Source organism: Ailuropoda melanoleuca, chromosome 4, assembly GCF_002007445.2.
Source record: "Ailuropoda melanoleuca isolate Jingjing chromosome 4, ASM200744v2, whole genome shotgun sequence".
NCBI lineage: Eukaryota > Metazoa > Chordata > Mammalia > Carnivora > Ursidae > Ailuropoda > Ailuropoda melanoleuca.
Window position 1 is genome coordinate 38,655,684 of NC_048221.1, and position 26,442 is coordinate 38,682,125.

At 39.7% G+C, this 26,442-nt stretch overlaps 1 protein-coding gene and 1 long non-coding RNA gene across 2 annotated transcripts in view; one reads left to right on the forward strand and one right to left on the reverse strand.

Moving 5' to 3' along the window:
• Positions 1-26,442, reverse strand: part of LOC100482732 (protein SHQ1 homolog) — a 90,296-nt gene that overhangs the window by 63,473 nt on the left and 381 nt on the right. The window contains exons 2-6 of the mRNA XM_002914658.4: positions 24,761-24,825; positions 21,597-21,719; positions 20,661-20,821; positions 12,010-12,122; positions 5,269-5,396 (exon numbers count right to left, since the gene is read on the reverse strand). Coding sequence (XP_002914704.2) covers positions 5,269-5,396; positions 12,010-12,122; positions 20,661-20,821; positions 21,597-21,719; positions 24,761-24,825 — 590 coding nt within the window. The remainder of the gene's footprint in view (positions 1-5,268; positions 5,397-12,009; positions 12,123-20,660; positions 20,822-21,596; positions 21,720-24,760; positions 24,826-26,442) is intronic.
• On the forward strand, positions 2,235-11,712 carry LOC117801921. The gene is made up of 3 exons (XR_004624740.1): positions 2,235-2,378; positions 5,626-5,743; positions 11,582-11,712. It is a non-coding gene; the product is annotated as an uncharacterized LOC117801921 (long non-coding RNA).

Genomic DNA, 26,442 nt, shown 5'->3' on the forward strand with positions numbered 1-26,442 from the left:
TGTGATGCTAACTTTCAGGAGACCAAAAATTATGAAATCACCTTTTCTTTTTTCTTTCTTTCTTTTTTTTTTTTTAATTTTAAGTAGACTCCACGCCCAACATGGGGCTCAAACTCATGACCCCGGGATCAAGAGCCACACTTCTACCAATGGAGCCAGCCAGGTGCCCCTAAATTACCCTTTTAATATTCCCAGATCGCCCTCTTGGTAGCTAGCTACCCCATCCCTTTCTGTCTCTGCTGAACAAAAAAAATGCCCTTCTGCTCCTCACAACTTGGTGAAAGCCAGAAGAGAGAGAATATGATTACTGACACATGCTGGCCCCCTCTCACAGAGTTCCCTAACCCGCTTCAGTCCTCACTTAGGAGCCTTTGCTTTAACATGGCTTCTTTTTGTTTAAAGGCCTCCTTCCAGCAGTTTTACAGTCTATCCTCTGCGGGAAAGAATCTTAAATACAGTTATTGGAAATTACTAGAAGCAATACTCCTTTACTCATTAAAATTTACTTAGTGCAAAAAACAGGTCTTGAAATAGATTTATGTAATCATTTTTTCAACGATGTTAGAAATCCTATGATTAAAAGTATGAAAAGAAAAAGGAAATAATTTGTATTGTTCACATAAATGACAACTATGAGAATGCATTTACTTAATTTGCTGGCCATAAAAAAGGTGTATTTAGCTTTTTTACCCCCCCCCCCAGAAATGTGGATACTTTTAAAATTAATGCAGGAAGGTGTCCAGTGAAGCCTTTTTTAAAGACTGACATTTGGAAACAAAATTAACAAGACAGATAAAACAGGTACTGACTGTCTCATTAAAGGGCTCGTATGAAGATCCTTTAATTTAAATAGAAGCTCTCCATTCAATTAAAGCAACCTGATGTAAGGAAAATTTAAAAAGGAACATACTGCCGAAGAAAGTATACCTAACAAAGTATTTTAAGTCCCCTAGTATATTCCATGAGGTTTGAGACAGTATTCCCCTAGGTACAGCTTTTGAGATGTTCATTCCTTTAGCTAATAAGAAAGTGCCAGGTGTTCATGATGATATTATCTCACTTGAGAAAAGCCTTTATCCTAGTTGACTGATAAGGACTTCTGCTTCCAGATAATTCTAAATCATAAGGTAAGCATGCCCAGAACCATTTAATAACACATTAACTCATCTGAATGTTTACTCCTTCATTCCTAAGTAATCACCCCTGTATATAAGCTGAATAATTCGTAAAGGCTGACCTGGGAACTGCAGGTTCTGATGTTCCATCACCCACAGTAAGGGCTTCCCTATATTACAGGTCACTGTCAGGGACTGTATATAAGAAAAGCCTACTGGAATGTCCTCTTCTGAATTCTTGGATGCTAGGCGCCCCTAGCCTTTCCTTAAAACACACCACCTTTTTCTGAGTGTTTTCAAATCCCATTTTGGCCTAAAAAGTTCATTGATAAATACACAGATATATTTAAATTCTGAAACTCAAGCAAAGAAACCAGAGATGATAAATAACAATATCAACAAAATAGGAAATCACTAGAGAAACCAAAAGTCTGAGCTCCCCAAGGCCTTTTTTATTGGAGCTGTAAATCACATCAGCCAAAGGGGAACTTGGGGAGGTTTGCACACAATCAGGTCTAACCAAGCAGCAGCAATGGGAAGAAGTACAGATGCAGTGCCAACAATACTTGGATGATTGCCACCATGAGTAACATTTGTCAAGCATTTGTATGACTTTGCTACACTACAAAGCAGCTCTCTATATAGTTCACAACATTTCGGTTAATTATACTTCTATAAATAATCTACAGTCAAACAAAGGCAGCTGAAAGCTCAATTCATTTGGGGAAGAAACTGGTGCCCTAGCATGATGCAAATGGCCCAGAACCACCTCCCCACACTAAAAACCCCAATCAATACGCCTGACAACTGCAAAGGGACTCCCATCAAAATGGGAAGTGACCTTCTTACTTCACTTAGAACATTTCCTAGTTTTGTTACTTTTAAATCGTTCCTTCTCTCTTAATCCCCCTCCCAAATATCTGTCTCCCATGGGTCAACAAGTAAATAATCCCTGATCTGGCTCCTCTCAGAGGAATGCTAATCTGTCGATTGTATTGTATACTTTCTGGAAACAGATCAAGGCAACCAGAAGAAAATGTGCTGCATTCAAACCTTTCTCCTAAACGGGTAGCCCTGTAGTGCTACAACTTTCAAAGCTGACACTGACAGCTCTACAAATACTGAAGGCCTCACTGGTGCCAAACAGGATGTTCCTGCTAGGAAGTTCACTGACTAAAAATGTTATGTGCTGTCATACCAAGCAACCATGTGCCAAGATTCTTGGGCTCAGATTAACCACTGAAAGACAATATGGGAAATGTGGTAAGTCCATCCTCATGAAACCAGAGCTCAGGCGGAGCACAGCGTTTTAACACTTCCATTTACAAGCCTTTGGGGGAGGAAGACTGGGATCATTACTGAAAATGTTAATAGAAGTCTCCATGTTGTAACTCAGGGCTACAATGAAAATAACAGGAATCACAACTGAGGCAAAGACAGGGAGCGAAGTTCACCATCTAAGCCTTATCTGGAATTCGAAACAATCTAGCTTACTATTTTATGATGAGGATGAATCAAAGGTAAGCCCTCACCTGCGCTGTTCTATCTGCCTGGCAACGGCTGATGAGGGAGCATAAAAGAGAAAATACCCCACTGCCGTGACACAGAAAGGAAGGAGGCCTGGGAGGCACAGAACAGAGGCAGTGGAGAGGAAAATCCAGGAGTAGCATGCTCCCTGAGTAGGCTGAGGACTTCAAGGTTTATTTCCCTTCTCCCATACTGCAACCTGGTTCAACACACTTCAACTTATTTTCCCAATTCTGGGTGTCTCAAATACTTGAACAAGAGAAAAAAAAAAAAAAGGGAAAGAAAGAAGAAAAATCTCATTCACAAAAAACTCCCCCTTAAAGTTTTAAAAATGTACAACAATTTTAATTTCTCAGAGAAGCCATTCAATTCCTGGCTCTCCTGCCATTAGTTTTACTCTACAATCACAATCTCTAACATTTACAACATGCTAGGGACTTGAAGTAAATTATCTCATTCAATCGTCAAGACAACTCTACGAGGCAGGCAGCAACCCAGCAAAGATGCACAATCACATGACCAGCCTGCGGTGGAACAAGGCACTAACGCCCAGCTCCATCTTTAGCTTCTATCCCATGTGGGATATCCCGTGTGCGAAAGGTACTTTCTTACAATGACACAGAGATCAAGTTCTTCCACTTTACATCATATGTCCTTGCTAATTTTAAAGGTGATTTTTAAAATGAATCACCATACTACCTGAGTAGACTAGGACTGTTCCTCAAGCACCAGTTGGGGTACATGCCCTGGGTTGGATGAAGATGAAGGGACAGGAAGGGCAGTGGTTAAAGCGATGACCTGGCTTAATCTTCTGTTAAAATTATACACAGAGAACTAACCTAACTCAAAGGCTGGCTCTCACAGAAAACAGGACCCAGAACAAGCTACAATGGATCAAAGTAGAGCCAGTTAGATTTTAAATTAAAGGGAATGCCTTTTCTTGATTTTTAGGGCAACTAGCTCACCCTTGTGGACAGAAAACTTAACTGCACCACCACCAATTTCCACCCACACCACCTCATTAAAATACTGCACTGAAATTGGGGAAACTGATTTGCACCACAGACCACTAGATAACCTTGAGGATTTCTGAGTGAGCAAGCTTTCCAAATAGATCTACATGGCATAGATCATTATCTGTCTACATTGTGTCAGCAATCCTCTACCTGAAAATTCGTCAATATAACGTGGGACGTCTCCGAAAGATTCTTAAACTCAAATCAAATATAAAACCAAGGATTTGTTGAAAACAATGTAACAAGAGTCATTACTTATAAATGAGCTTCTCTTCTGCAGTAGAGTCAATTATAAAAGATTAAAGTAGCAATTTTTTAATCTGGTAGAAATCACCTAAACTCTTAACAAAACGCAACTACAAAAATAGTGACAGCAGTATTTATTCTATAAATATTTACTGAGTATTTATTATATAACAGGCATTATGCTAAGACAATGGAAACAGAGCAAATTACAGACTACTGCATTATTACACAGAGAATCAAAATACTGTCCTACAACAGACCTGCAGCTACTCTAGACTGAGTGCCCAAGAAGGCCACCGCAGAAAACTGTGAACAAGCCAAAGGTCCATCAGTAGTAAAGAGCCCAAATGTTCACGTGTATATACAACAGTATACCAGGCAGGCACTAAAGCTCAGGTAGAGCCCTCAGTGCCGATACGGAAGATGTACAACACCCACTACCAACTACAGAAAGCAAAGGGAGGACAGAGTGCATGGGAGTCAGTGCGTATACGTTTCTTACAGCAGATATTCAGATATGGGTATCTCCACTGAAAACATCCCAAAATTGTGCACAGTGATTATTTTCAGGAAGAGGAATTTGGAGTGAGGAGATTCTATATTCCAATTCATGCGTGTATATGTATGTGTATTCCTTTCATTTAAACACTGAAATTTCATTTTTTAATACAGATTGAAAAGCCAAATCAGTATGACAGAACACACAGGCCTTCTATTCTTGATCTATCCGAAACTTAAAATTCTAACATACAAAAGTAATATTCTGAAAAAACTGGGAAGGATATATTAAAATCATTCAACGAAGGGAATGAAAACTAGATCTTTCCCACCATTACTAATATCAAATATCCTTACCAGAGAGGAATGTTCAGATCTTTTTTTAAAAAATTTATTTATTTATATGAGCGAGTATGTGTGCACGCACATGTAAGCGGGCAAGAGTAGGGAGGGGCAGAGGGAGAGAATCCCCAAGCAGACTCCCGGTGGGACGTGGCGCCAGGTGAGGGGGCTCTGTTCTACGACCCATGAGAGCATGACCTGAGCCACCCAGGTGCCCCTAAATGTTCAGATCTTTCAAGCAGATTACTTAACTACTACAGATGTCCTGTGTGTTCATGTCCCTAAATTTACTTAAAAAACAAAAATTTTAAAAAGGACCCCAGTGATTCAAAAGTAAAGCATACTTCAAAAGACTGTCCCAAGACAAGTCTAATCACTGAGTGGCATTTTCCAGTCCAGACTAAAGACTACATTTCCAAAATTAGCAAACCAAAATAGTATATTCTCTCTATGAAGCAATTAGAATTGTGTGCTTAATAATAGGGAAGATGGTCAACAAATGAGCCTAATTTTGAGTTTCTTACCTAATGCAGCATGATTTTCTTGCTCCTGACTCTTTCCCAAAGAGGCCATCATTTCTGAATATATATCACTCCACCAAGGATTATACTTCAAAACCTGTTCAACAGCCTCATCTTCAAAAAAGTCAGCTCTGGAAAGAAAACAGTGAATGAGGGTGTTACACAGAACTGGGCTGGTTTCCATTTTTTAAAATTTTATCTTAACTCATCACATTTGTACTAGAAATATAGATTATTAATTCAAAGTACAGATCAAGGAAACAAGCATTGTATTTACTTTCTTTGTGGTCACTAATCACCATATAAAGCGAAAACTATGCATCTGACTAAAGGGATAGCTGACACTTCTGCTCTCTTCAGAAACAAGGTACAGAGAAGACCAGTCCTCCCCTGAAAGCCCATCCCCTGTACGGCAGTGGCATGGGATGAAGCAAATCTGAACACACAACAGACGAAGCGGGGAAGCTCGGCTAGGTTTGTAAGTACCACCTATTTTGGTAAGGTTACAATAAAGGAAAGAAACTTCTAACTCCACCAAGTAAAGAAAAATGAACGTATCAACGGGAAAAACAGGATACTGCACACCCACAAAAGGCTACACATAACACACATATGTATTTTTTAGCATGTGCCTTCATACTTTCTACCAAGATGCAATTTCTCTTTCATAGCTCTGCTAATCTTAATAGTTCCTTGGCTTAAAACTATTGAAAAAGAAAAAAGCAACCTTTGTAAAGAACAGAAAATTAACTTTCCTGTACTTCACTTTCTCAGTTTTTAAACATTTACTTAAATGAGAGAGAGAGCGTCAAGCAAGACAGACAGCACAAGTGGGGTGGGGGCAGAGGGAGAAGCAGACACCCCCTCAAGAAGGGAGCCCGACACAGGGCTCGATCCCAGGACGCCGGGATCACAACCTGAGTCGAAGGCAGACACTTAACCAACTGAGCCACCCAGGTGCCCCTACTTTCTCATTTTTAACTTGGAAAGTAACTGCTATATTCAAAGTATACTCCTGGAGGACATTCATTCAGAAATTACAACCCTACATTCAAAGTTGAAAACTCTGTATTCAGAGGAAGAGAGTGACAAAAAGTATAACTCTGGGTGAAAAATTCATTTATATTTCAGTTACTTAGAAACTCAAGGAACTGGTTGATTTCATAAACTGATTTTCTAGCTGAAAGTTTTATGATCTGAAATATTTTTTCTTTCAACTGAAACGGTGAAATCTTTCTAAAAAGAAGTATCAAAGATAACTTACGGAATTCTTCATATGTGCCAAGCACTGCACTGAATGTTTTTCACCCATTATTTCCTTGAATCCTCACACCACCCCCAGGGGTGGGGGGAACTATTAATATTTCCATTTTGCATGAGTGGAAACTCAGGGTCAGAAAATTTGTATATCATGGCCAAAGTCAAAGAACTGGTAAGAAATATGGCCAGGATCTGGACCCAATTAAGTCTTACTCCAGAATCCAAGCTATTAACCAATATAAACATTCCATTTTTATGCTTGAGGAAATAAAAGTACATATTGGGCAAAACTGAATAGCAATGATCTTGAAATAGTAATTCTCGATATCAATTTTGTCACATATGTGAGAGATATTTCAAAAACATAAGTAATACGAGTAAATGGCCAAAATGCTAACTAAGTCAACAAAAAGCAACGACTCTTTGCTCTGTTCCAACTCCATTTTGGGCAGTGGGATTACACGGCTGACAAGACACAGGTAGTCACGGTCCTTACGGAACTTACAGCGTCATGGGAGAGTGCAACAATCACAATACAAGTGCTAGGTAACTGCTATGACCTAACAGTACAAGCATCTACAGCAAAGTGAAATTGGGACGACAGGGAAGGTCCCTGGAGAAAAGAGTATTTAAGCCAATAGCCAATGCTAATTAACAGTTAATAACACTAAGAAGGGTGGGAGAGTATTCTGAGCTGAAAGAATAGTTAGCAAAGGCTAGGAAACAAAAAGGTACATTTAAGGGGGAAAAATCTGAGAACAGCTGAAAATATTATGTTGTAGTAACAACAACATTGTAATAAGCCATGTCAAAAAAATCCTAGTGGATTTTTATCCCTAAAAACAACTGAACACTTAAAAGTTTTTACATACAGATCTGACATTGGTGTGTCTTGGAATATCACTCTCACTGCAGTCTAGAAAATGGTCTCAAGGCACAGAAATCATGGAGGCCTAGAAGAGGGTAGCAGCCATGGACATGGAGCCAAGTGGATGGATCTGACCTATAGCCAGAAACCAGAACTCTCAGGATGCAGCAGTAAAGGGAGCCAGGAGGCAAGGCTTATGCTCAGCATTCCAGCCTGGACAATTCAGCGGATGACATTTCTCTGATGAGACAGGAACACAGGACGCTAATAGAGATGTCTGGAGACAGAATGACCTCTGCTTGGAACAGGCTGAGTTTGAGATGTCCTTATAGGACACACACAGACTGGTGCAGTAGGCAGTCAGCCACACCAATCTGATGCTCAGGAGAGACACATGGGAATCATGAGCATTTAGATGGAGACGGACGCCAAAGTAGAACACATAATTGCCCAGCAAGAACTTGCAGAGTGAGAAAAAAGGACTCCAGACACTAGAGTGCTGATGACATTTAAGGCAAGAGTAGAAGAGCCCATCTGAAAAGATCCTGCATTTCCCCTAGGAGACAAGTGATGGGGAAAAAAACAAAACAAAACATGACTTTGTGAAATATCTCTACCACCTCCATGCCCTCCATCCAAAAATTTCAAAATGTTTAAATGACTCCTTTGAGTAAAATCTCACTAAGAGAGTCCCAGTAGTTTAAAATGTGATGGTTTATTCTTTATACTGTCCATGGTTTAAGAGTTTCGTGAACAAGATCTAAGGTTGAACTAATGTTCTACTTTACAAAATAAATTTATTTCCAAGTTTTTAAGCATCGTTCATTCAATGAGCATTTACTGAGTGCCCTGTACACAAGCAGCATCAGGCAGATGAAAATCAGTAAGATGCTCCTGACCCTTCAGGGCTCCACAATGTAATGGGAATGGTACAAATACAGAACACTGTACCATCAAGATGAGCTGTAACTTGGGAGCACAGAGGAGGGTTTGCTCTGCCGGTCTGAGAGGGAGGGCACCAGGGGATGACAACGGAGTTCAGTCTTAAAGGATAAGTAAGTTATTCAAGCAAGGTGGGGCAGGGAAGAAAACAGCTACCAAGGGAGTATCATGAATAAACAATATGCAAGAAGTGGTGTGGTACAGGTGGAAAAATACTAAAACTCATTACTGCTGCAGTGTAAAATGTGGGTGCAGAAGCAGAAGAGAAGCTCCAGAGGCAGACACAGTCCAGATCACAGAGAACTTTCTGTGCCGTCCTAAGGAGGTAGAAACTTATGCTTTAAGCAATGGAGAACCCTGTAAGGTTTTAAGCAGATGTTCGTTTTCAGTACTTCAGACACTATACTGCTGGCATTATGGTGGATGGATTTGCAGAAGTCCAGGCTGGAGGAGATGCCAAATACGACTGTTGCACTAACAGACGCATATGAGGACCAGAAAGGGACCGAGTGAAGGAAACAGTAAAGAGATAAATGGTACCACTTAAAAGACAAATGTTTCTACCCTGGGTGATGGGTGTGAAAAAATGGTACACTCCACAAAACAGAAAATTCAGGAAGACTTTCCAAGTTAAAATGAGAAGTTCGATTCTGGACATGTTGCAATAGAGGAGTGGGTGAATACCCAGTCACTTTCTAAACCCTTAACAATGTGGCTTTTCTTCAGAGCACTTATCACAATCAAAATATTGTCTGCTTCCCCACTAGAACGGGAACCCCATGAGCGCAGGGACCTTGTCATATTCACACTAATCCTCAGTGTCTGTGACACTACCTGGCATGCAGTTCATCCAAACAAGTATTTGTTGACCAAGTAAGGGCACATGCGAAAGAATGAATAGATGAAATTTTACTCTAATCCTTTTTCCTAAGCTTGCATTTTGAATAAAGAGCCATGTTGGGAGCAGGTGACTCTCTTCCCACCTTCATAATTACTACAGTCTTGAGATTCTTCAATCAATCCAAAAGCCTAATCAGTATACTAAACTCTTTAACAAATGTACAGTACTGAAAAGTTACAATTTAAGACGGCACCCCAAATGCTACTGATCATTTCTGCACCTTTTCTTATCTCACAGTATTTAGAGTGTTGACTAAATTCTTCTGTTTTTCTCCCAAAGAAGGAAACAGGTAGATTTTACGAATTGGTTGAGGCAAAAGATATGCCAACAATTAAAAAATAATTTGCCTGGGGAAGGAGAAAAAAAAAGCACTCTTGGCAAGAGAAATATGAAAACTTGGCTATGATAAGCAAAACAGGAAGGCCTATTAAACAATGTTTCAAGATGCCTTCAACAAACTGTAGTGTAAAAATAATATCCAAAAGGAGTTACAAATAGAGAAAAATAGATAACCAAAGACAATACATGTTCATGGATTATCTGTTACATGCCCAATATTCTGCTGGGCTGCAAAACACACAGTGGGGAAAAACATCACACAATGGCATGTAGAATTTACAACAAAAGATTTAAAAAATAATTATTATCCTAAGTCATTTATACGTGTCTTCGAAATGTATGAATGTTTCTATATGATGAATTAACCTCACTGTGTTCTGTCTTGGGATGGATTTAAAATTGGTTTTCCCTAAGCTCCAAAAAAACCTGACACCACGAGAAGACATCATGACCAGTAAGGATAAGTCAAACAACTTGGAAGTGTACACGCTAACATAATATATATTATGCATTAAACGTGTACATTACATTTATGTACATAAATGTATAATACACGCAATGCATTGCCTGCAAAGTAGGTAAAAATTGAAGTAAACCTTTTCTTCCACTGTATTAACCAATAAGAACAATTAAAAAAGCACTGAGCCAAAAAAATTTTAACTGAAAATTTAAAAGAACTTTACTTGCACTTCATTTATTATTAACACATTTGGGTGAGTCAGCTAATATAATGAGTACAAAATAACACAAAAATGACAATTAGCCCAAGTCCTACTGCTACTGGAAAAGTCACAAAGAACCTTTACCTCACGGCTTCCACTCTCCGACCTGCCCATGACTAAATTTAAACTACTCCTTGAGAAATGGAAAGAACACTTCATGCATACTATGAAAGAAAATGAGCTTCTGGATACACAGAAGATAGAGAAAAATAAGGACTGCATGTAATATCACACTGCTAAGTATAAATTCCAATTGCCTAATCTCTCAGGCCATACAGTTATTCTTCCAGTTTGAGAAGAGAAGAGATAGGCAGTTCTTTTAATTAACCTCCCTCCCACTTGAAATTTTAGTCTTGTAAAACTCATTCTGTTTTCATGCTGGCCCGAGAAATTTGCTGACAATGAAATTTCCCACTTTAAATATTCAGCATGATTTTAAATAGGTTTCTTCAAATTACTCTTCAGTGGACCTTTAAAACCACAATTGGAGAGATAAAGGTAATTAGAAATGGCAATGTAAATGGAGCTGAATCTCTCAGATGTCCTCCAAAATATAACATACCCTGCTCTTACCCATGTCCCCCCAGGACGTTGAATAGTTCTACCATTTATCACTACACATCACTCAATGCATTTGCACATCACAAGATATATTTCTGCCATTCCAATTAGTCTCCCACTGTGTCACAGGAGATAGAATGTTAATCACAAGAGCAACAGCAGTTAAACTGAAATACTGTACATGAAAGGAAATACAAAATGACAAATGGAAAGACTCTTTTCAAGTCCCGACCGAGCCACTTAGTAGTGGTATGACCTTGGGCAAGTCCCTTAACCTTCTTTCCCCAACCGTTGTGAAAACTGATTTAAATAATCACTTGAGAGCACTTGATAAGCTGAAAGCACTATACAAAATAAAAGAATATGATTATAACAGCTGTACATAGAACAGTTTAGAAACTGTTAGCCTAGAATAATAATTGAGGCCTATATCAACATACGACTCACATCCTAGCATCCACAGAGGCCAGGTGACAATCCCATACTTGGAAGAAGTGTTACTATAGTGATCAATGAGAGACATTACAATGTCTAAAGTGATTATTTACCTACCCATTAACTAGATAAGTTCGTTAGGCAAATACAAACCTGATAGAGATGCACTATGGTGAAAGACACAATTAAAGCAAATGGGAAATACAGCAAAACTTAAAATTAGATTTTATTTATATCCTACCACAATGAATAATTATTTGTTAATTAGACTCAGATCTTCAATTACAGGTGCTTGCAGATCAAGTGTTGGGAAACCCTGGATCAGCCAAGAAATGCAGTACATGTAGATTCAAATTCTTAAAGAAACTGAAACATCTTTTCATTTACATATACTGTTAATTACAACAAAAAGTCTACTGAAAAGAACTAAAAATATTCTCATGAATGCAGTGTTCTACTTTTAAGCCTGGTGAGAAAAAACATAAAGAAGTACATTACGAGTTCTCCGTTGCCAGAATGACCTACTGAGAAGCACATCTTACAAAGATCACAGAGGCATAACTTTGTAGGTTAATGCAAATGTCAATTAAGGTTCTGAGCCATCATTAATTTCTAGAATTCCAAAGCCACATGCCTAGCATACTCAAGAAGACATACAAAAATTTTCAAATCAATGTCAAGTCAATTATTTAATCCTCAAAAAACTCAATACTCACAGATAATGATCAGGATCAAATTTGGCCAGCTCAGCAGCCAGACGTTTCTGCCTTCGTTCTGTTGCAGGAGTGAAATCTGGATCCTTAATATCAATAACATCACTCAATTCATCCTAAGAATACCCAGAAAAGAAAGAATAATTGCTATCTCCCATTTCATCACTGAAAAATCTAATTTTGCACGAAAGGCCAAACAAAGGAACCATCTGATCATACTACCTGTGATACTTTGATTCAAATCCAGCAAATGTTTATTGAACACCTATTGTTTGCCAGGCCCTGCTGGAAGCTTTCACATAAATTCTCTCTCTTTTTTAAAGATTTTATTTATTTATTCGACAGAGATAGAGACAGCCAGCGAGAGAGGGAACACAAGCAGGGGGAGTAGAAGAGGAAGAAGCAGGCTCCTAGCGGAGGAGCCTGATGTGGGGCTCGATTCCCATAACGCCGGGATCACGCCCTGAGCCGAAGGCAGACACTTAACCGCTGTGCCACCCAGGCGCCCCACATAAATTCTCTTTTAATCCTTACAATAAAGTGATCAATAGATATAAGAGCTATAAAAGCTCATCATCAAAACAACAACAACAACAACAACAACAACAACAACAATAAACCCATGCAAGCAAGCAGGAACATAATTCATCTCTTCCCCATTTACTCATAAAAACTTGAAAGTTATTAACAGCACGTTTAAATAAATTTCTAGACAGTAAGATGGAGGTGCTCCTGCCACGTCAGCAAACAGAGATAACTTTTATGTGTCTGTAAATCTCTGCTTGGCCAGAAACGCAGTACATCCAGTGAGCCAATCTCCAGAGGCCAAGTCAACCTTGGACGCTGTACTTCCTTCCTTGCTCCCTCTCACCCAAAACAAGGTGGACCTTGTAACCAATCAGATATTTCCGATCTTTCTCTTCCTTGTTCTTTATTCTTTACCCTATAAAAGCTTTCTGCTTTTGGCCCCATTTTGCAATTCTCTGAATGGAGACTGTTTGCTTCCTGAAGTGTTAAATAAAAGTCTGTTTGTATTCACTGAAAATTGTCTTCTTTTTTTTCTTTTTTTTTTAAGATTTTATTTATTCATTTGAGAGAGACAGAGACAGAGCATGAGCAGGAGGGGGAGGCAGAGAGAGAAGCAGACTCCCTGTTGAGCAGGGAGTCCCACATGGGGCTCAATCCCAAGACCTGGAGATCATGACCTGAGCCGAAGGCAGTCACTTAACCATCTGAGACACCTAGGAGCGCCGAAAATTGTCTTCTTTTAACAAGCAAAATGGCTTGAATATCTATGGTTTGAACATCAACACATAGACTTCCCTTCTGTTTCTTCCTAAGGTCTAACTCAGCTGGTTTCAGTAAGGATTACCAAATAAAACTTATATACAAAACTGTGTGCATTCTACTTTATAAGCAAATTTAAGGATTTTTAAGAGCAATTTTAATGTATATGACTTTCCATTTTCAAGTTTAAAAATCTAATTCTAAGTAATACTCAACTTTACTGTAAAAATCTTCACCTGGTTGTATACACACTGATATAAAGCATGGGTCCTAGGCCAAAACCTCCAGAAAACAGGTCAAGGAGGAAAACTGTCTGGGATACCATAGAGCTTTTTTGATTGTGGTTGGAATTATGAAGCCAAGAAACCTCACACAATGCAAAATATTCCTAAAGCTATACCTTTTTTTCTTTCTTCAACTTCCCCATTCTAGTTATTGGCCACAATGAGAAGTATGGAATTTGGAAGAACCTTCTACAGTATTAGCTGAAAAGAAATCAAGGGAAATAACTTGACAGAGTGGTGAAGTCAAACTGAAAACAAGATTTGTAAATGAAACAGACAGGTTAGTGCCTAATAATCAAGCTTAGAGTCGAGAGCTATAAGGTAAACTCCCTACAAGGAAATGAACTAAACTGAAGGAGACACTAGGATACACACTTCACACACACACACACACACACACACACAATCAAAATTTGTGCATTAAAACAAAAAAACAAAAAAACCTCTCATTCCTACCACAACCCACTTAGCTCAAGAAGTATCAACATTTAATCTAAGCACATTCTAATACTGTGAAAGGGTCCACAGAACTTTGTAGAAGTCACATTCAGAACATGTTATCACTTCTAACTACAACCATTCTAGGTAAAAACCAGATTACTGGTGGTCCCCAAATTAAATTTTACATTCCAAAAGTCCCTTTACCATTCACTTTTGGAAAATTAAGAACATATTCTCCTATAGAAATACTATTATAAATAGTAGTTACATGCTCATGGTAACCCACAAGTTTACTCAATTCATAATAAACTTTAAATAGAGTACTCTTTTTTTTTTTTAAAGATTTTATTTATTTTTGACAGAGAGAGAGACAGCCAGGGAGAGAGGGAGCATAAACAGGGGGAGTGGGAGAGGAAGAAGCAGGCTCCCAGCGGAGGAGCCCAATGTGGAGCTCGATCCCAGAACGCCGGGATCACGCCCTGAGCCAAAGGCAGACGCTTAAAGACTGAGCCACCCAGGCGCCCCTAAATAGAGTACTCTTGATACAAAGAGTTTAACAACCCCGTGGCAATGTTTTCATGGGAAAATGCTTTCAGAGTTCCATTTTAATCCACCAGAAACATCTCTTCCCCAAGCAGGACAACCTGGACTCTTCTCTTCCCTACTTGCTCGCCCACCAGAAATTAGCTCTTCCAGGCACAGAGCTGGAAAAGGCGCTGACGTAGGCCCTGGCAGGAGAAGTCAAGTTGTACTGTACACACAGGACTCACCTCAGCTAGGTGACGACTACAAGAGTCATTTCCTGCCCTCGGACCCCAAGTCCTTCTCCCCAGCACCTGAGTCACCCACTTCCTTTCCTCCTTGCCCCAAGGAGTTCCCTGCATATACATACACATACACATAGACACACACACACATTTCTGAAAGCAGCCTGATGCAGCAGAGAAACTGTGACCGTGCAAAGACTGCTTCAGGCCAACGGTGCAGCCTCCCTGAACCTCAGCTTCCTTTCCGTGAACCCGTCTGGCCACACCTCCATCATCGGGCTTGGTACCACTCTTCTCTTGCTGCTGTTAACAAGTTACTACAAACTTAGTGACTTAACACAACACAAACATATCCTCGTCTAGTTCGGGAGCTCTGAGGTCCAGAGTCAGTGTCACTGGGCTAAAACGAGGGGAAGGCAGGGCTGGTTCCTACTCAAGGTTCTAGGGGAGAATCACTTGCTTTGCCCCTTCCATCCTGGAAAGGGGCTTCCTCATTCCTTGGCTGGTGGCCCCCCACATGACAATGCCCTTCCTCCCTTGGCTTCTGTCATCACGTGGCCTCTTTTTCTGCTTTGACTCTTAGCTCCTTCTTACAAGGACGCTGTACTGGATAGGGCCCACCTGGATCATGCTGGATCATCTCCCCATCAGAAGATCCTTAAGTTAATCACATGTGCAAAGTCCCTGCTGCCACGTAACGTGACATGTTCCCATGCTCCGGGGACTGGCACACAGACAAGTTAGAAAATGGGGTTGAAAGGTGCATTATTCTGTCTACCACAGGCTGTGATGAGGATTAAATGAAATAATATGAGTAAGGCATCAAGTACAGGGCTTGAGACATTCAAGGAGGTTAGCTTCCTTTCTCTCCGTCTGCCTGTTCTACTGCTCTTCCCTGCTAGTCACTGGCCGCCTTCCTACTGAGGATACTTATCGTCCCTCTCCTGCCATTTCCTTACTTGCCCACAGCAAGTAAAGAGGAAAAAATAGGGATGAAAATGTGCCACTTCACTATTTTACCTGGACCAGATATAAGGTCACAAGTGGGGTAAATCTGGGAGTTTCTGTAGGTATCTCTACATTTCAAAGGATAAATGGACTAAAGGAACCAAAGGCATTTCAAAATACTAATTGCACTGAGAAAAACCCCAGACTTTTCCCACAGCTCACAGCTCTGCACAATCCAGCCCCTGTTCTGCACTTCACCCTCACCTCCTACCTTCCCCTTCTGGCTCAAATCCCCCAAGCCACACAGCAGACTTCCTTCCATTTCTACAACTCTGAGTCTTTGCATTTATAGTACACTTCTCTTCATTAAAGACTCCATGCAAATGTCACCTCCTCCAAGGGGCCTTCTCTGGGCCTCCTCATCAAAGTAATACCCCCCTCCCCCAGCTCTCGCATCACCCCATCCTTTCCTTCACTTGTCACTATCTGAAATTCTCTTATTTGTTGTTTACATGGTTACTATCTCCCCACTAGAAGATTTCACGAGGACAGGAGTCTGCTCAATCTTCTTCCTCACTGTATCCCCAGCACTGTTCCTGGCCTTCAGTACTAAATCATTCATTCAGCAAATGCTGTGCGACGGCCTGCTCAGGGGGCCAGAGATCCAGAAATAAACACAAAGACGAGGTTCCTGCTCTCAGGGGAATGGGAATTAGACAGTAAGAATGCAGCTATCCTTCCTCTCTCCCTCCTCTTTCCCCTTGTTTCCAGAATCAGGGCCTCCACATGTAGCTATGCAGCCTGTACCCCAAAGAACACTGATGTCCACAGCAGTACAAGCTCCACCAGGCTTGTCCTACGCACAGTCGCACACAGTGGCTCTGTTCCAACTGGACCCTCAAGAGGCACTGGAACACACTACGAAGCAAAGCTAGCCTGGGGTAGAGAAATCCGTCTACAGCATCAAGCAACCAAAGGTAGAAAGATAAGAGGTTGGGAAATGTTTGCGACAGCAGAACAGAAGTGATTCCCTCTCTCTTTTTAAAGCACTGCTGTGGCCCCTGTTTCTAGAGCCATTTAAAGAGTGGTATTGCCAAGAAGAGGTCGTGTAGGATTTAAATCAGGCTTATGTGAAGGTTTGGCACAGCCAGGGCAGAGAGTCTCCAGAGAGAAAATGAAGAACTGTGTGCACATCTGGCCAGTAGGTCTCTTGGAAACAACAGCCTTGGGTTCCTGGTGCAGCTGAGGGAAGGAAAGGGCCAGCAAGCCGGCGTCCTGTGGCTGCTGGCAGCAGTGGTCCCAGGAGCTTGCTGGGCTGGCGCCCAGAGACTCTAGGATTGTTGCTCCTGGCAGCCACCACCGCCCTAAAGCTTGTTGGGAAGGCCTGACTTTGAGCAGCCAGGGCAGTTTTCCAAAGGCGCCCTGGTGGCTGGCAGCAATTTCAGAAGGGAAAGGAAAAAGGGGAGGGGTGGGGAGAGATACGTTAAAAAGAATTTGTCAGCAAAAAAATACTTTAATTTTCTTCTCATTATCAGTATGAAATACAGAAGTTTCCAAGCAAACGTAAATGGTTGGAGGGAAAAAATATGAAAGACTAAACCTCCCCATAAAGGGTTAAATTATTCAATTAAGAGAAGATACCTGGGTCTTGGAATTATGGATGTTACGCTTTCTTTGCTGTATTTTCATGACAAATTTATATGGCTTCTATCATTAGAGAAAATGAAGCTATCTTTCACTTAGGGGTAAAAAACAGACTGTAAAAAAAAATGAGTAAAATATGAGCCATCAAGAAAACTTCATGGATATTTTCTCACCCAAAGGCAGAGTGAGAGAAACTCTAAACTTGTGAGAAAACAGTATTTGAGAAAATGGTGACGTTTCTTAAATACGTCATTTGAAAATAGAAGAGATGTTCTCAAATTTCTTAGTGCAGCAATCATTTCAATTTCTTCCAGCTGCGCCACTAGCAGAGAGAGAGTCATACCACTAACCTTATGTGATCACTCAGTTTTAACCACACAGTGTGACTGTCACAAATAGAGCAGTCATAAATGCAGAAGAATTCTGCGAGGAATACCAAGTATGTGAGATTTTTGTGCCACTATCTCATAAAACACATCTACCTTAATACCCCAGAGGGGGTGCACTCTGGTTTACATATGATTTTGAAACTTCTCATATTTCTTAACATCACAGGGAGAGCAGAGGAGAGCCTGGATGGCTCAGTCTAAGTGGCCAACTCTTGATTTCGGCTCGTGGTCTCGTGTGGTGGGATCAAGCTCCACCTCACTTCAGTCTCTGTGCTCCACGGGGAGTCTGCTTGAGATTCTCTCTCTCCCCCTGCCTCTGCCCCTCCCCCCATACACGCTCCCGCGCGCTCTCTCTCAAAAATAAATAAATAAAAATAAATGTTTCCTAATGTCATGAAGGACACCAAGTCTTCTAATTTTATTCATGTAAGAAAATATACTATTCTTTAAAGCCATGTCTACTGGTTTGTCCACTGGTAAAAGGTAGATAAATAATAGCAATAATACCAGGATAGAATAGTCATGTGGGGCCCCCAGCACAGTGCCTGGCACAGGGACATAGTCAGTAGCTGTTAGCTGTCAATGCATGGACACTGGAGGTCCACACCTCTTACCCAGATCCCCTTGAGAGGGGTGAACTTCAGAATTCAGACTTTTTGAAGAGTTTCAAAAAGTGACATGGTACACATACATTTCACATTTTATTTAACCCCCTCTAAGTCTGGGGCAGCACCCCATATTCAAATACATTACTATTTCTACAGCAAAATTTGTGAATACGCACACCAAGTGGATTTAAAAAAACTACTGAAAGACAGCAGTTCAGATCAGGTTTTGCCACCAAACTGAATACAAAAAAATGTGCATTTCCAGAACTTTGTGATCCCAATACTGCAGACATGAGTTATGAACCTGTACTAATAGTAGTATTACTAGTTATATCATCCCTCAGAGCGTTCTCACATGAGTAGATCTCTTTTTTCCCTATGTTGAGGGAAATATGCAATCAAACTGTTTAGAATTGCAATGTTCATTCAATTAAAATTTGAACAGTTTAAAGACTCGATAATCAAGCTAAATGCTTAGGAGTTATAAACATCAAATTCAGTGGTTCACTTCTGAGGGGGAAACAGAATGACACAATGAGGGGCTTGAACTATGGAGATGTTTTCCTTTCTAAGCTGGGTGATACGTATCTAGAGATTTGGTGCCTTACATAAGACATTCAGAAAGACATAAAGAATATTTCATATTAATTTTTTTAAAAATAAACCTAAATTACTTATTGAACATCTTCAACAGATTCAAGAACTTGTGACTTAAAGAACTTGGCCTAGGCTCACATTACGGCATTCTGGCAGCTTCTCACCAAACTGGCAGAAATCCCTTGAAAGAATCTTTCCTCAACGGCAGTGGCAAGAAACCAAGTTCCCTGGCCTCAGAAATGACATTCCATCTGAATGTACAATCTGTACTTAGCCTGCGTGACTTGAATTATCATTCAGAGCTTCAGACAGGTAAGCCCATGACTGACTGACCTCAGAGTGGCTCTTGGCTAACCAACTGAGGTCCATTCACTGTAGTTTCTGCTATAGACAAAACTTGACTCTATTCTTACTACCTCAGAGAAGACCAGCAAATGTGATTAGGGAGAGAGAATACAGACAGACCATAATTCAGCAAAAAAGGGTTTTGAAGGGAATATCTAATCAGCTTTATTTGCTCAAATAAATCCCAATTTTGTTCTCTTCCGGGAGTCTCGAGCACATTTTATATTTTTCAAGGGCAGAAGTCTTCTAGCGTCCTATTCTTTTTCTCCAAAGAGTTTTCACAATGTAGTTTCAAAGAGTTTCACAATCTCCTTAAGTTTTCTAAATGGTCTTACAAAGTAGGCGAGCAAATTTATCCCTATTTGACAAAGAGGAGACAAAACTTGTTTGTAGTCAAGTAATTGGCCTGTCATCCCAAATCTAAACAACAGAAGACGTGGGACTAAAACATAGGTAAACCGTTCCTTGTAGATTCAAGTGTCTCACTACAATAAGCCACACTCCATACTCTAAACAGATTTAACGTTTTCTTCCCAGGCAGGGATAAAGTTAAAAAAAAAAAAAAAGAAAAGAAAAAAAAAGCTGTTTGTTGTGGTTTATTTCACTTAAAAACAAACGAAAAAACCCAAGTTAATGGTTTACACTTTCATTATACAACATTCTAAGGATGCATTTTCTATAAAACAATATAGGGACAAAATAGTTCAAAAATCTCTCCTCTCTATTTCATTCTCCCCACATAGCCTAAAATAAAGTAGAATTTCCTATGTGTTTTGAGGAAGAGAGAGTGATGTCATTCCTTTTTAGCCTAAGTGACAAATGTTCGGGTTTTAACAAGAGATTACATTCAACCCCCACCAAGAGTAAATAGACAAAAGTGCCTACTGTACACCAAGAACTAAACAATTTGATCCAAAGACAAAAAATTCACTCTCACCGGGAACATTCTGTCTCATTTATATTTATAAAAGAGAAGAGACATCATGTAATCATTTTCATTTTTCAGAAGTATAAAACAAAGATTTCCAGGAAGTATGAGGAGAGAGGAGTTCCGTTTTGTATTCTGGAAACTTCATGTCTAGAATACTGAATGAAGTAGAGAAAAAAGAAAGGAACAGGACATCTGACATCTGTAAGCACAGTATAACTGGGCAGAACAGCCAAAGCAGTGGAAAGGAACACACATCTGTGTCACCACTGCATACGAGAGGCTGTGATTTGCGCTCTAAGTACGTCACCTCCTACAATCTTCATAAAAAAACCTCCAAGTAGGAGCAGAACTGAAATTAAAATATCCAAACAGTAAAACCCTATGCACCAAGGTGTTTTACAAAGACAACGTACCTGTAACCGCTGAAACACTCCGGATCGTAAGTTTCCAAAGCCATAGTGGTACTGAGGACTCAGAGCACTTTCTGATGCCTCTTCATAGGGGGACTGTTCAATTTCCCAGTCGAATTCTTCATCCTCATCTTCTACTCCTCCCTCAGAGACCTCAGATGCACCTGAATGTGTTAAATATTAATTTGTTCAAGTACTGGATCTCCTGGGTACAACTTGGGGGGAAAAAAGTATAGGAAAAAAGATGCCTGCCTACATGCACCAAAAGGAATATGTAAGAATATGCAGAGCCCCACTATTTTTAATAACCAAAAAAAAAAAAAAAAAAAAAAAAAAAAAAAAAAAAAGAACCAACCCAAAGGCCCATCAATAGTAGGATGTAAAAATGATAAATGCAATGAAAGCAAACAAACCTCAGCTATAAATGGATAAATCTCACAAAAATATGAAGTGAAAGAAGCCAGACAAAAAAGAGCACATACCATCCGAATTACAGACACAATTCAAAAGCAGGCAAAACTGAGGGTAGAAGTAACCTTGAGAGGAGGGAGGGAGAAGTGACCAGGAGGAGACTCGGGTAGGATCCAAGGGTATTGGAAATGTTCCATTTCTTGACCTAGGTGGTGTTCATTTTATGTAACTCACTGAATTATGAACTTCTGATCTAAGCTCGAGAGGCCATGATTTTGCAAACGACTGAGGTGCTGTTTTGACTGGTCCAAAAACACGAATGACATACTGGTTCAATAAAGTTCTTTTTGTCTTTAAACTGTATGTCACCAAATGAGCTATTTTTGCATTTTCATGTGAGGTCCTTACCTTGTCACCTGAAGGATTTTTCTCCAATTTCCTATCTGCTATATTCCTCTTCCCTTAGAAACACTCAGCATTCCAAATACTCTGTTTATCTTTATTTCTTCTTAACTGCAATAAACATACCTATTTCTTCCACAAGTGGTTTTGCAGTCCTGGATTTTCTTGGTGCCAGAAGAGCAGTTAACATGTTCAGCCCCTCAAAATGCTGGCCAGGAGTTTCTTTGGGCAATCGAATGGTAAAAATTCCTTAAAGATAAATTTATTTTATACTTAGCTCTATTAAAAATTCAAAGACTTCACAAATATATCTAAGAAATACGTATCTTGGTAAATTATAATTCTATTTCATAGGGCTCCCTTATTATATATTTAGTGAATAAAAACCAGGATAGTAAAAGGCTCCAATAAAGTTTTTCAGAATCACTGATTCAGGGGCGCCTGGGTGGCTCAGTCGTCAGGAGTCTGCCTTCGGCTCAGGTCGTGATCTCAGGGTCCTGGGATCGAGCCTCCAAATTGGGCTCCCTGCTCAGCAGGAAGCCTACTTCTCCCTCTACCACTCCCCCTGCTTGTGTTCCCTCTCACTTGCTCTCTCTCTCTGTCAAATAAATAAATAAAATCTTTAAAAAAAAAGTACAAAAAAAAATCACTGATTCAGCTGTCACCTCTGTAAGAAATTAATCTACTAAAGCTGCAGAATGCTTTAGTCTTACACAGCATCCCCTTAACCTACTGAGAATATTGAAAGCCCAAGTCAAAACCTCTAAAACTCAAATGGCCTGAGGAAATAGTAGCTTAGAATTAGCCCGTAGCCACTTATAAGAGTACTTCTGGACTAGAAGGGAAAAAAAATCAGGCTATCTGATCCAATGAATAGCAGCAGTTTCAAAAACACACAAAATCTTAAAGCAATTATAGTTTAATATAGTTCTCTGAGATCGCCAGAGACATATCCCCAAAGTCTAAGGCATACTCAAATTCTATCTATGTACTTCTTTTCTTTCCCTGACTGGGCTTATCAGCTTCGTCCAGCCTCCTCCCATGAATTTACATTACATTATTTACTACAAATTTTTCAATATTTTACCCTTTTCAATGTACTTAACCATACTCCAATACAGTTGACCCTTGAACAAAGTGGGGCTTTATGGCCTGTCCCCCCTCTAAAGTCAAAAATCTGTGTATAACCTGACTCCCCAAAAAGTTAGTCTATATAGCCTATGTTGACTGAACGCCTTATCAATAACACAGTTGATTAACACCTATTTTGTATGCTATAGGTATTATATACTGTGCTCTTATTACAACAAAGAGAAAAGATGAGATACCACCTCACACCTGTCAGAATGGCTAAAATTAACAAGTTAGGAAACACGACAGATGTTGACAAGGATGCAGAGAAAGGGAAACTCTCTTACATTGTTGGGGGAAATGTAAGCTGGTACAGCCACTCTGGAAAACAGTATAGAGGTTCCTCAAAAAGTTAAAAATAGAGCTACCCTACAACCCAGCAATTACACTACTAGGTATTTACCCAAAAGATACAAACGTAATGATTCAAAGGGGCACCTGCAACCCAATTGTTTATAGCAACAATGTACACAACAGCCAAACTATGGAAAAAAGCCCAGATGTCCATCAACAGATGAATGGATAAAGAAGATGTGGTATACATACACAATGGAATACTACTCAGCCATCAAAAAAATGAAATCTTACCATTTGCAATGACCTGGATGGAACTACAGTGTATTATACTAAACGAAGTAAGTCAATCAGAGAAAGACAATCATCCTATGATTTCACTCATATGTGGAATTTAAGAAACAAAACAGAGAAGCATAGGAGAAAGGAGGGGAAATAATATAAGACAAAAACAGAGAAAGAGTCATACCATAAGAGACTCTAATGATAGGAAACAAACTGAGGGCTGCTGGAGGGGAGGTGGGTGGGGGGTGATGGGCATTAAGAAGAGCACATGATGTAATGAGGATTGGGTGTTATATGCAAATGATGAATCACTGACCTCTAGTTCTGAAACTAATGATACACTATACATTAGTTACCTGAATTTAAATAAAATTTTAAAATAATTTAAAAAAAGAAAATGCTATTAAGAAAATCAGAAAAGAAAATACATTTACATTATGGTACTATGTTTTCTGAAAAAAAATCTGCATACAAGTGGACCTGCACAGTTCAAACCCATGTTATTTAGGGGTCAAATGTGTATCAAATACAACTCAACCCAAATACTTCCATGGATACAACCTTCCTAAACCCCTGGGTACTTTTAAAATTTAGTAAATTTGTTTCAATATGCAACTTACCTACAATTAAAAGCAGATTTACTACCTAGAAAAGCAGTTTCATTATATTTCATTATCACATTAATTACTGTATTATGGATATAACTTTGTCATTTAACTCTTCCATGCCATCCTTCTTCCCTTACCCTAGTTTACTGAGGTCAATATTCACTTGATAAATTACTCAAGAGTACACAAGGTGTTCCTACTCCAGATCCATGGATAAAGGAAAATCCAGTGGTTTCTACAAAAGCAAAATAAATGGTTTCAAGGCTAGCTGAAATGAAGAGTTATCAATCATGAAAAGAAAATTCAGTCAGCCTTTAAATACCACCTTTGGACAGCTTCTCTCCCACCTACATGCTATTAGATTTTATGTTTGAAAAGCACACAAGAAAAATTTCACTCAGAGCTTAAAAATCACCCACGTCTTCTGTAATAAATCACCTCACAAAATCTGATTTTTAAACGCTTACTAAAAGTAGTAGAATGGGGCGCCTGGGTGGCTCAGTTCATTAAGCGTCTGCCTTCGGCTCAGGTAATGATCCCAGAATCCTGGGATCAAGCCCCGCGTCAGGCTCCTTGCTCAGTGGAGAGCCAGCTTCTCCCTCTGCCGCTCCCACTGCTTGTGCTCTCTCTCTCTCTGACAAATAAAGAAATTAAATCTTTAAAAAAATAAAATAAAATAAAATAAAATAAAATAGGGGAAGTAGAAAATAAACTTCTGCAAAAAAGAAACAGAGTATTTAAGTAACTTCAAAAAATACCATGAAGTACTTTAAAGGACTGAGATAATTGTACCTGTTAAGAAATCCATGAATTATAGCCATTAGGGCTTGTTAAGACATAATAAATTGTGGTCAGGACAGACTGTATTCACAAAACATCTAAAGGTCGCCATCATATCTTGAAGGATTATCACGTGGTTATTCTAACATGAAGAATCCAAAGAAAAAACTAACAAAATTCCAAAAGCAATACCTTTATCCGTATCATAGGACCCTTGTTCGCTTCCATTTTCCACAACTCTTCCAGGAAGGGTTAATCTGCAGATTTAAAGTAAGACTTCATTAAGTCCTTAAAGCAAAAATATAATAAGTGACCATCAATGATAGTATATATTTTACCACGGAAATCTATCAACCATTTTAAAAGTCAATTCCTCAGCATTTCTTTAACATTTTACAAACTAAATAACTTATATTTCTTCCCTAAGATGAGAAACAAGAAATCACAGATGACTCATCATTCTGTTTGAAACTCCCTCATCATTAATAAAAGCAATACTGAAAAAAAAGTACTTAAGAAAAAGCCACAATAAATATTAGTTATCACTATTGCTACAGTACTTTCATCTTCTAAATGAATAAGAGACTTATTAATATACCTGGTGCCTGACACAGCAGGGGCTCAAAAAAGGTGTACTAATTGGCTCCCCCCCCCCATAAAAAGAATTTTTAATGGAAAACAATGAACAACAAGACCAATTGTTTATTTTGGGCAAACTACTACTTAAAAAAAAAAAAACCAAAAAAGCAAAAGTGTTTTTCTCAAGTCTCATTATTACTATACAAAGATTTCCCCCTCTTTCATACTAAAGGAAATGAACTGATTTCCCTGTTTCCAGTTTTACTCTGGTTCAGTCAGTCTTCCACTGAGGCCCCAAAACAAGTTTTCTAAAACAGAAACCAGATCACCACTTTTCTTTTGAAAAAACTTCTATGGCTGCCTGACACCAACTAAATAAACTCATTGGTACCACCTATCAGACCAGCTCCCATTCCATTACAAACTTAAAATGTGAAGCTCCTTTTCTCCTATAAACCCCTCCCCTCTGCTTCCTATTCTACCATCATCATCATCACCATCACCACCACCACCAAAACTTGGCAGGTCCCAAAGGAGAATGGAGTTCACCTAGCAGGAAAGGGAAGGCCAAGGGATTGACGATGTTTTAGGAAGAATAACCCGGCAATGTCACCTGTAAAAAGAAGCTATTATCAATGCCTATTTCCAAGGAGCGCTGTCAAGATAAAATGAGATGATACACATAAATACACAGAGGCAGTTTGCTTCATGTGTTGAATGAGCAGTTGGCTCTTACTACTGTTGTTACGGTTTTGCAAGGAGAAAATGCAAACGAGCAAGTGCTGAAAGGCCCTCACTGAGAATGGACAACCACCACAATTAAAGGGCAAAATGAGAGAAGTAGCAGACGAGAAGGCAGGAGAACGAGGCTACTTTGGTGTCAGTGAGGCAAAGGAAGGAGAGAATATCAAGAAGTAGGGATTGGTCAGCCAAGAGGTCGACACAACTAAAGAGAACGCGCAATGAGAAAAGTAAGACGGGTCAGCTGGGAAGTCAGCGCGCACCCTCCCGGGGCAAGGAGAGGCTGGAGGGACCAACGCAGGACGAAAACAACAGAAAAAAGGTACGGGAACTAGGCTGACAGGACAGAAACTGCAAAGGTTACAAGGTTCCAAACGCCACGTTTTACAGTGGCTCGAAATGTCTTTATGGTGGGTATTTAACAAAGTTTTAAAACGGGAACGAGCTTCTGCAGCATCTGGAATGCACGCCTGACGCGGTCACTTCTTCAGCACCAAAAGCACCTGCGGAAATCTCGGAAAAGGGCAGTCGTTAAATCAAGAAGTGCTCCCTCG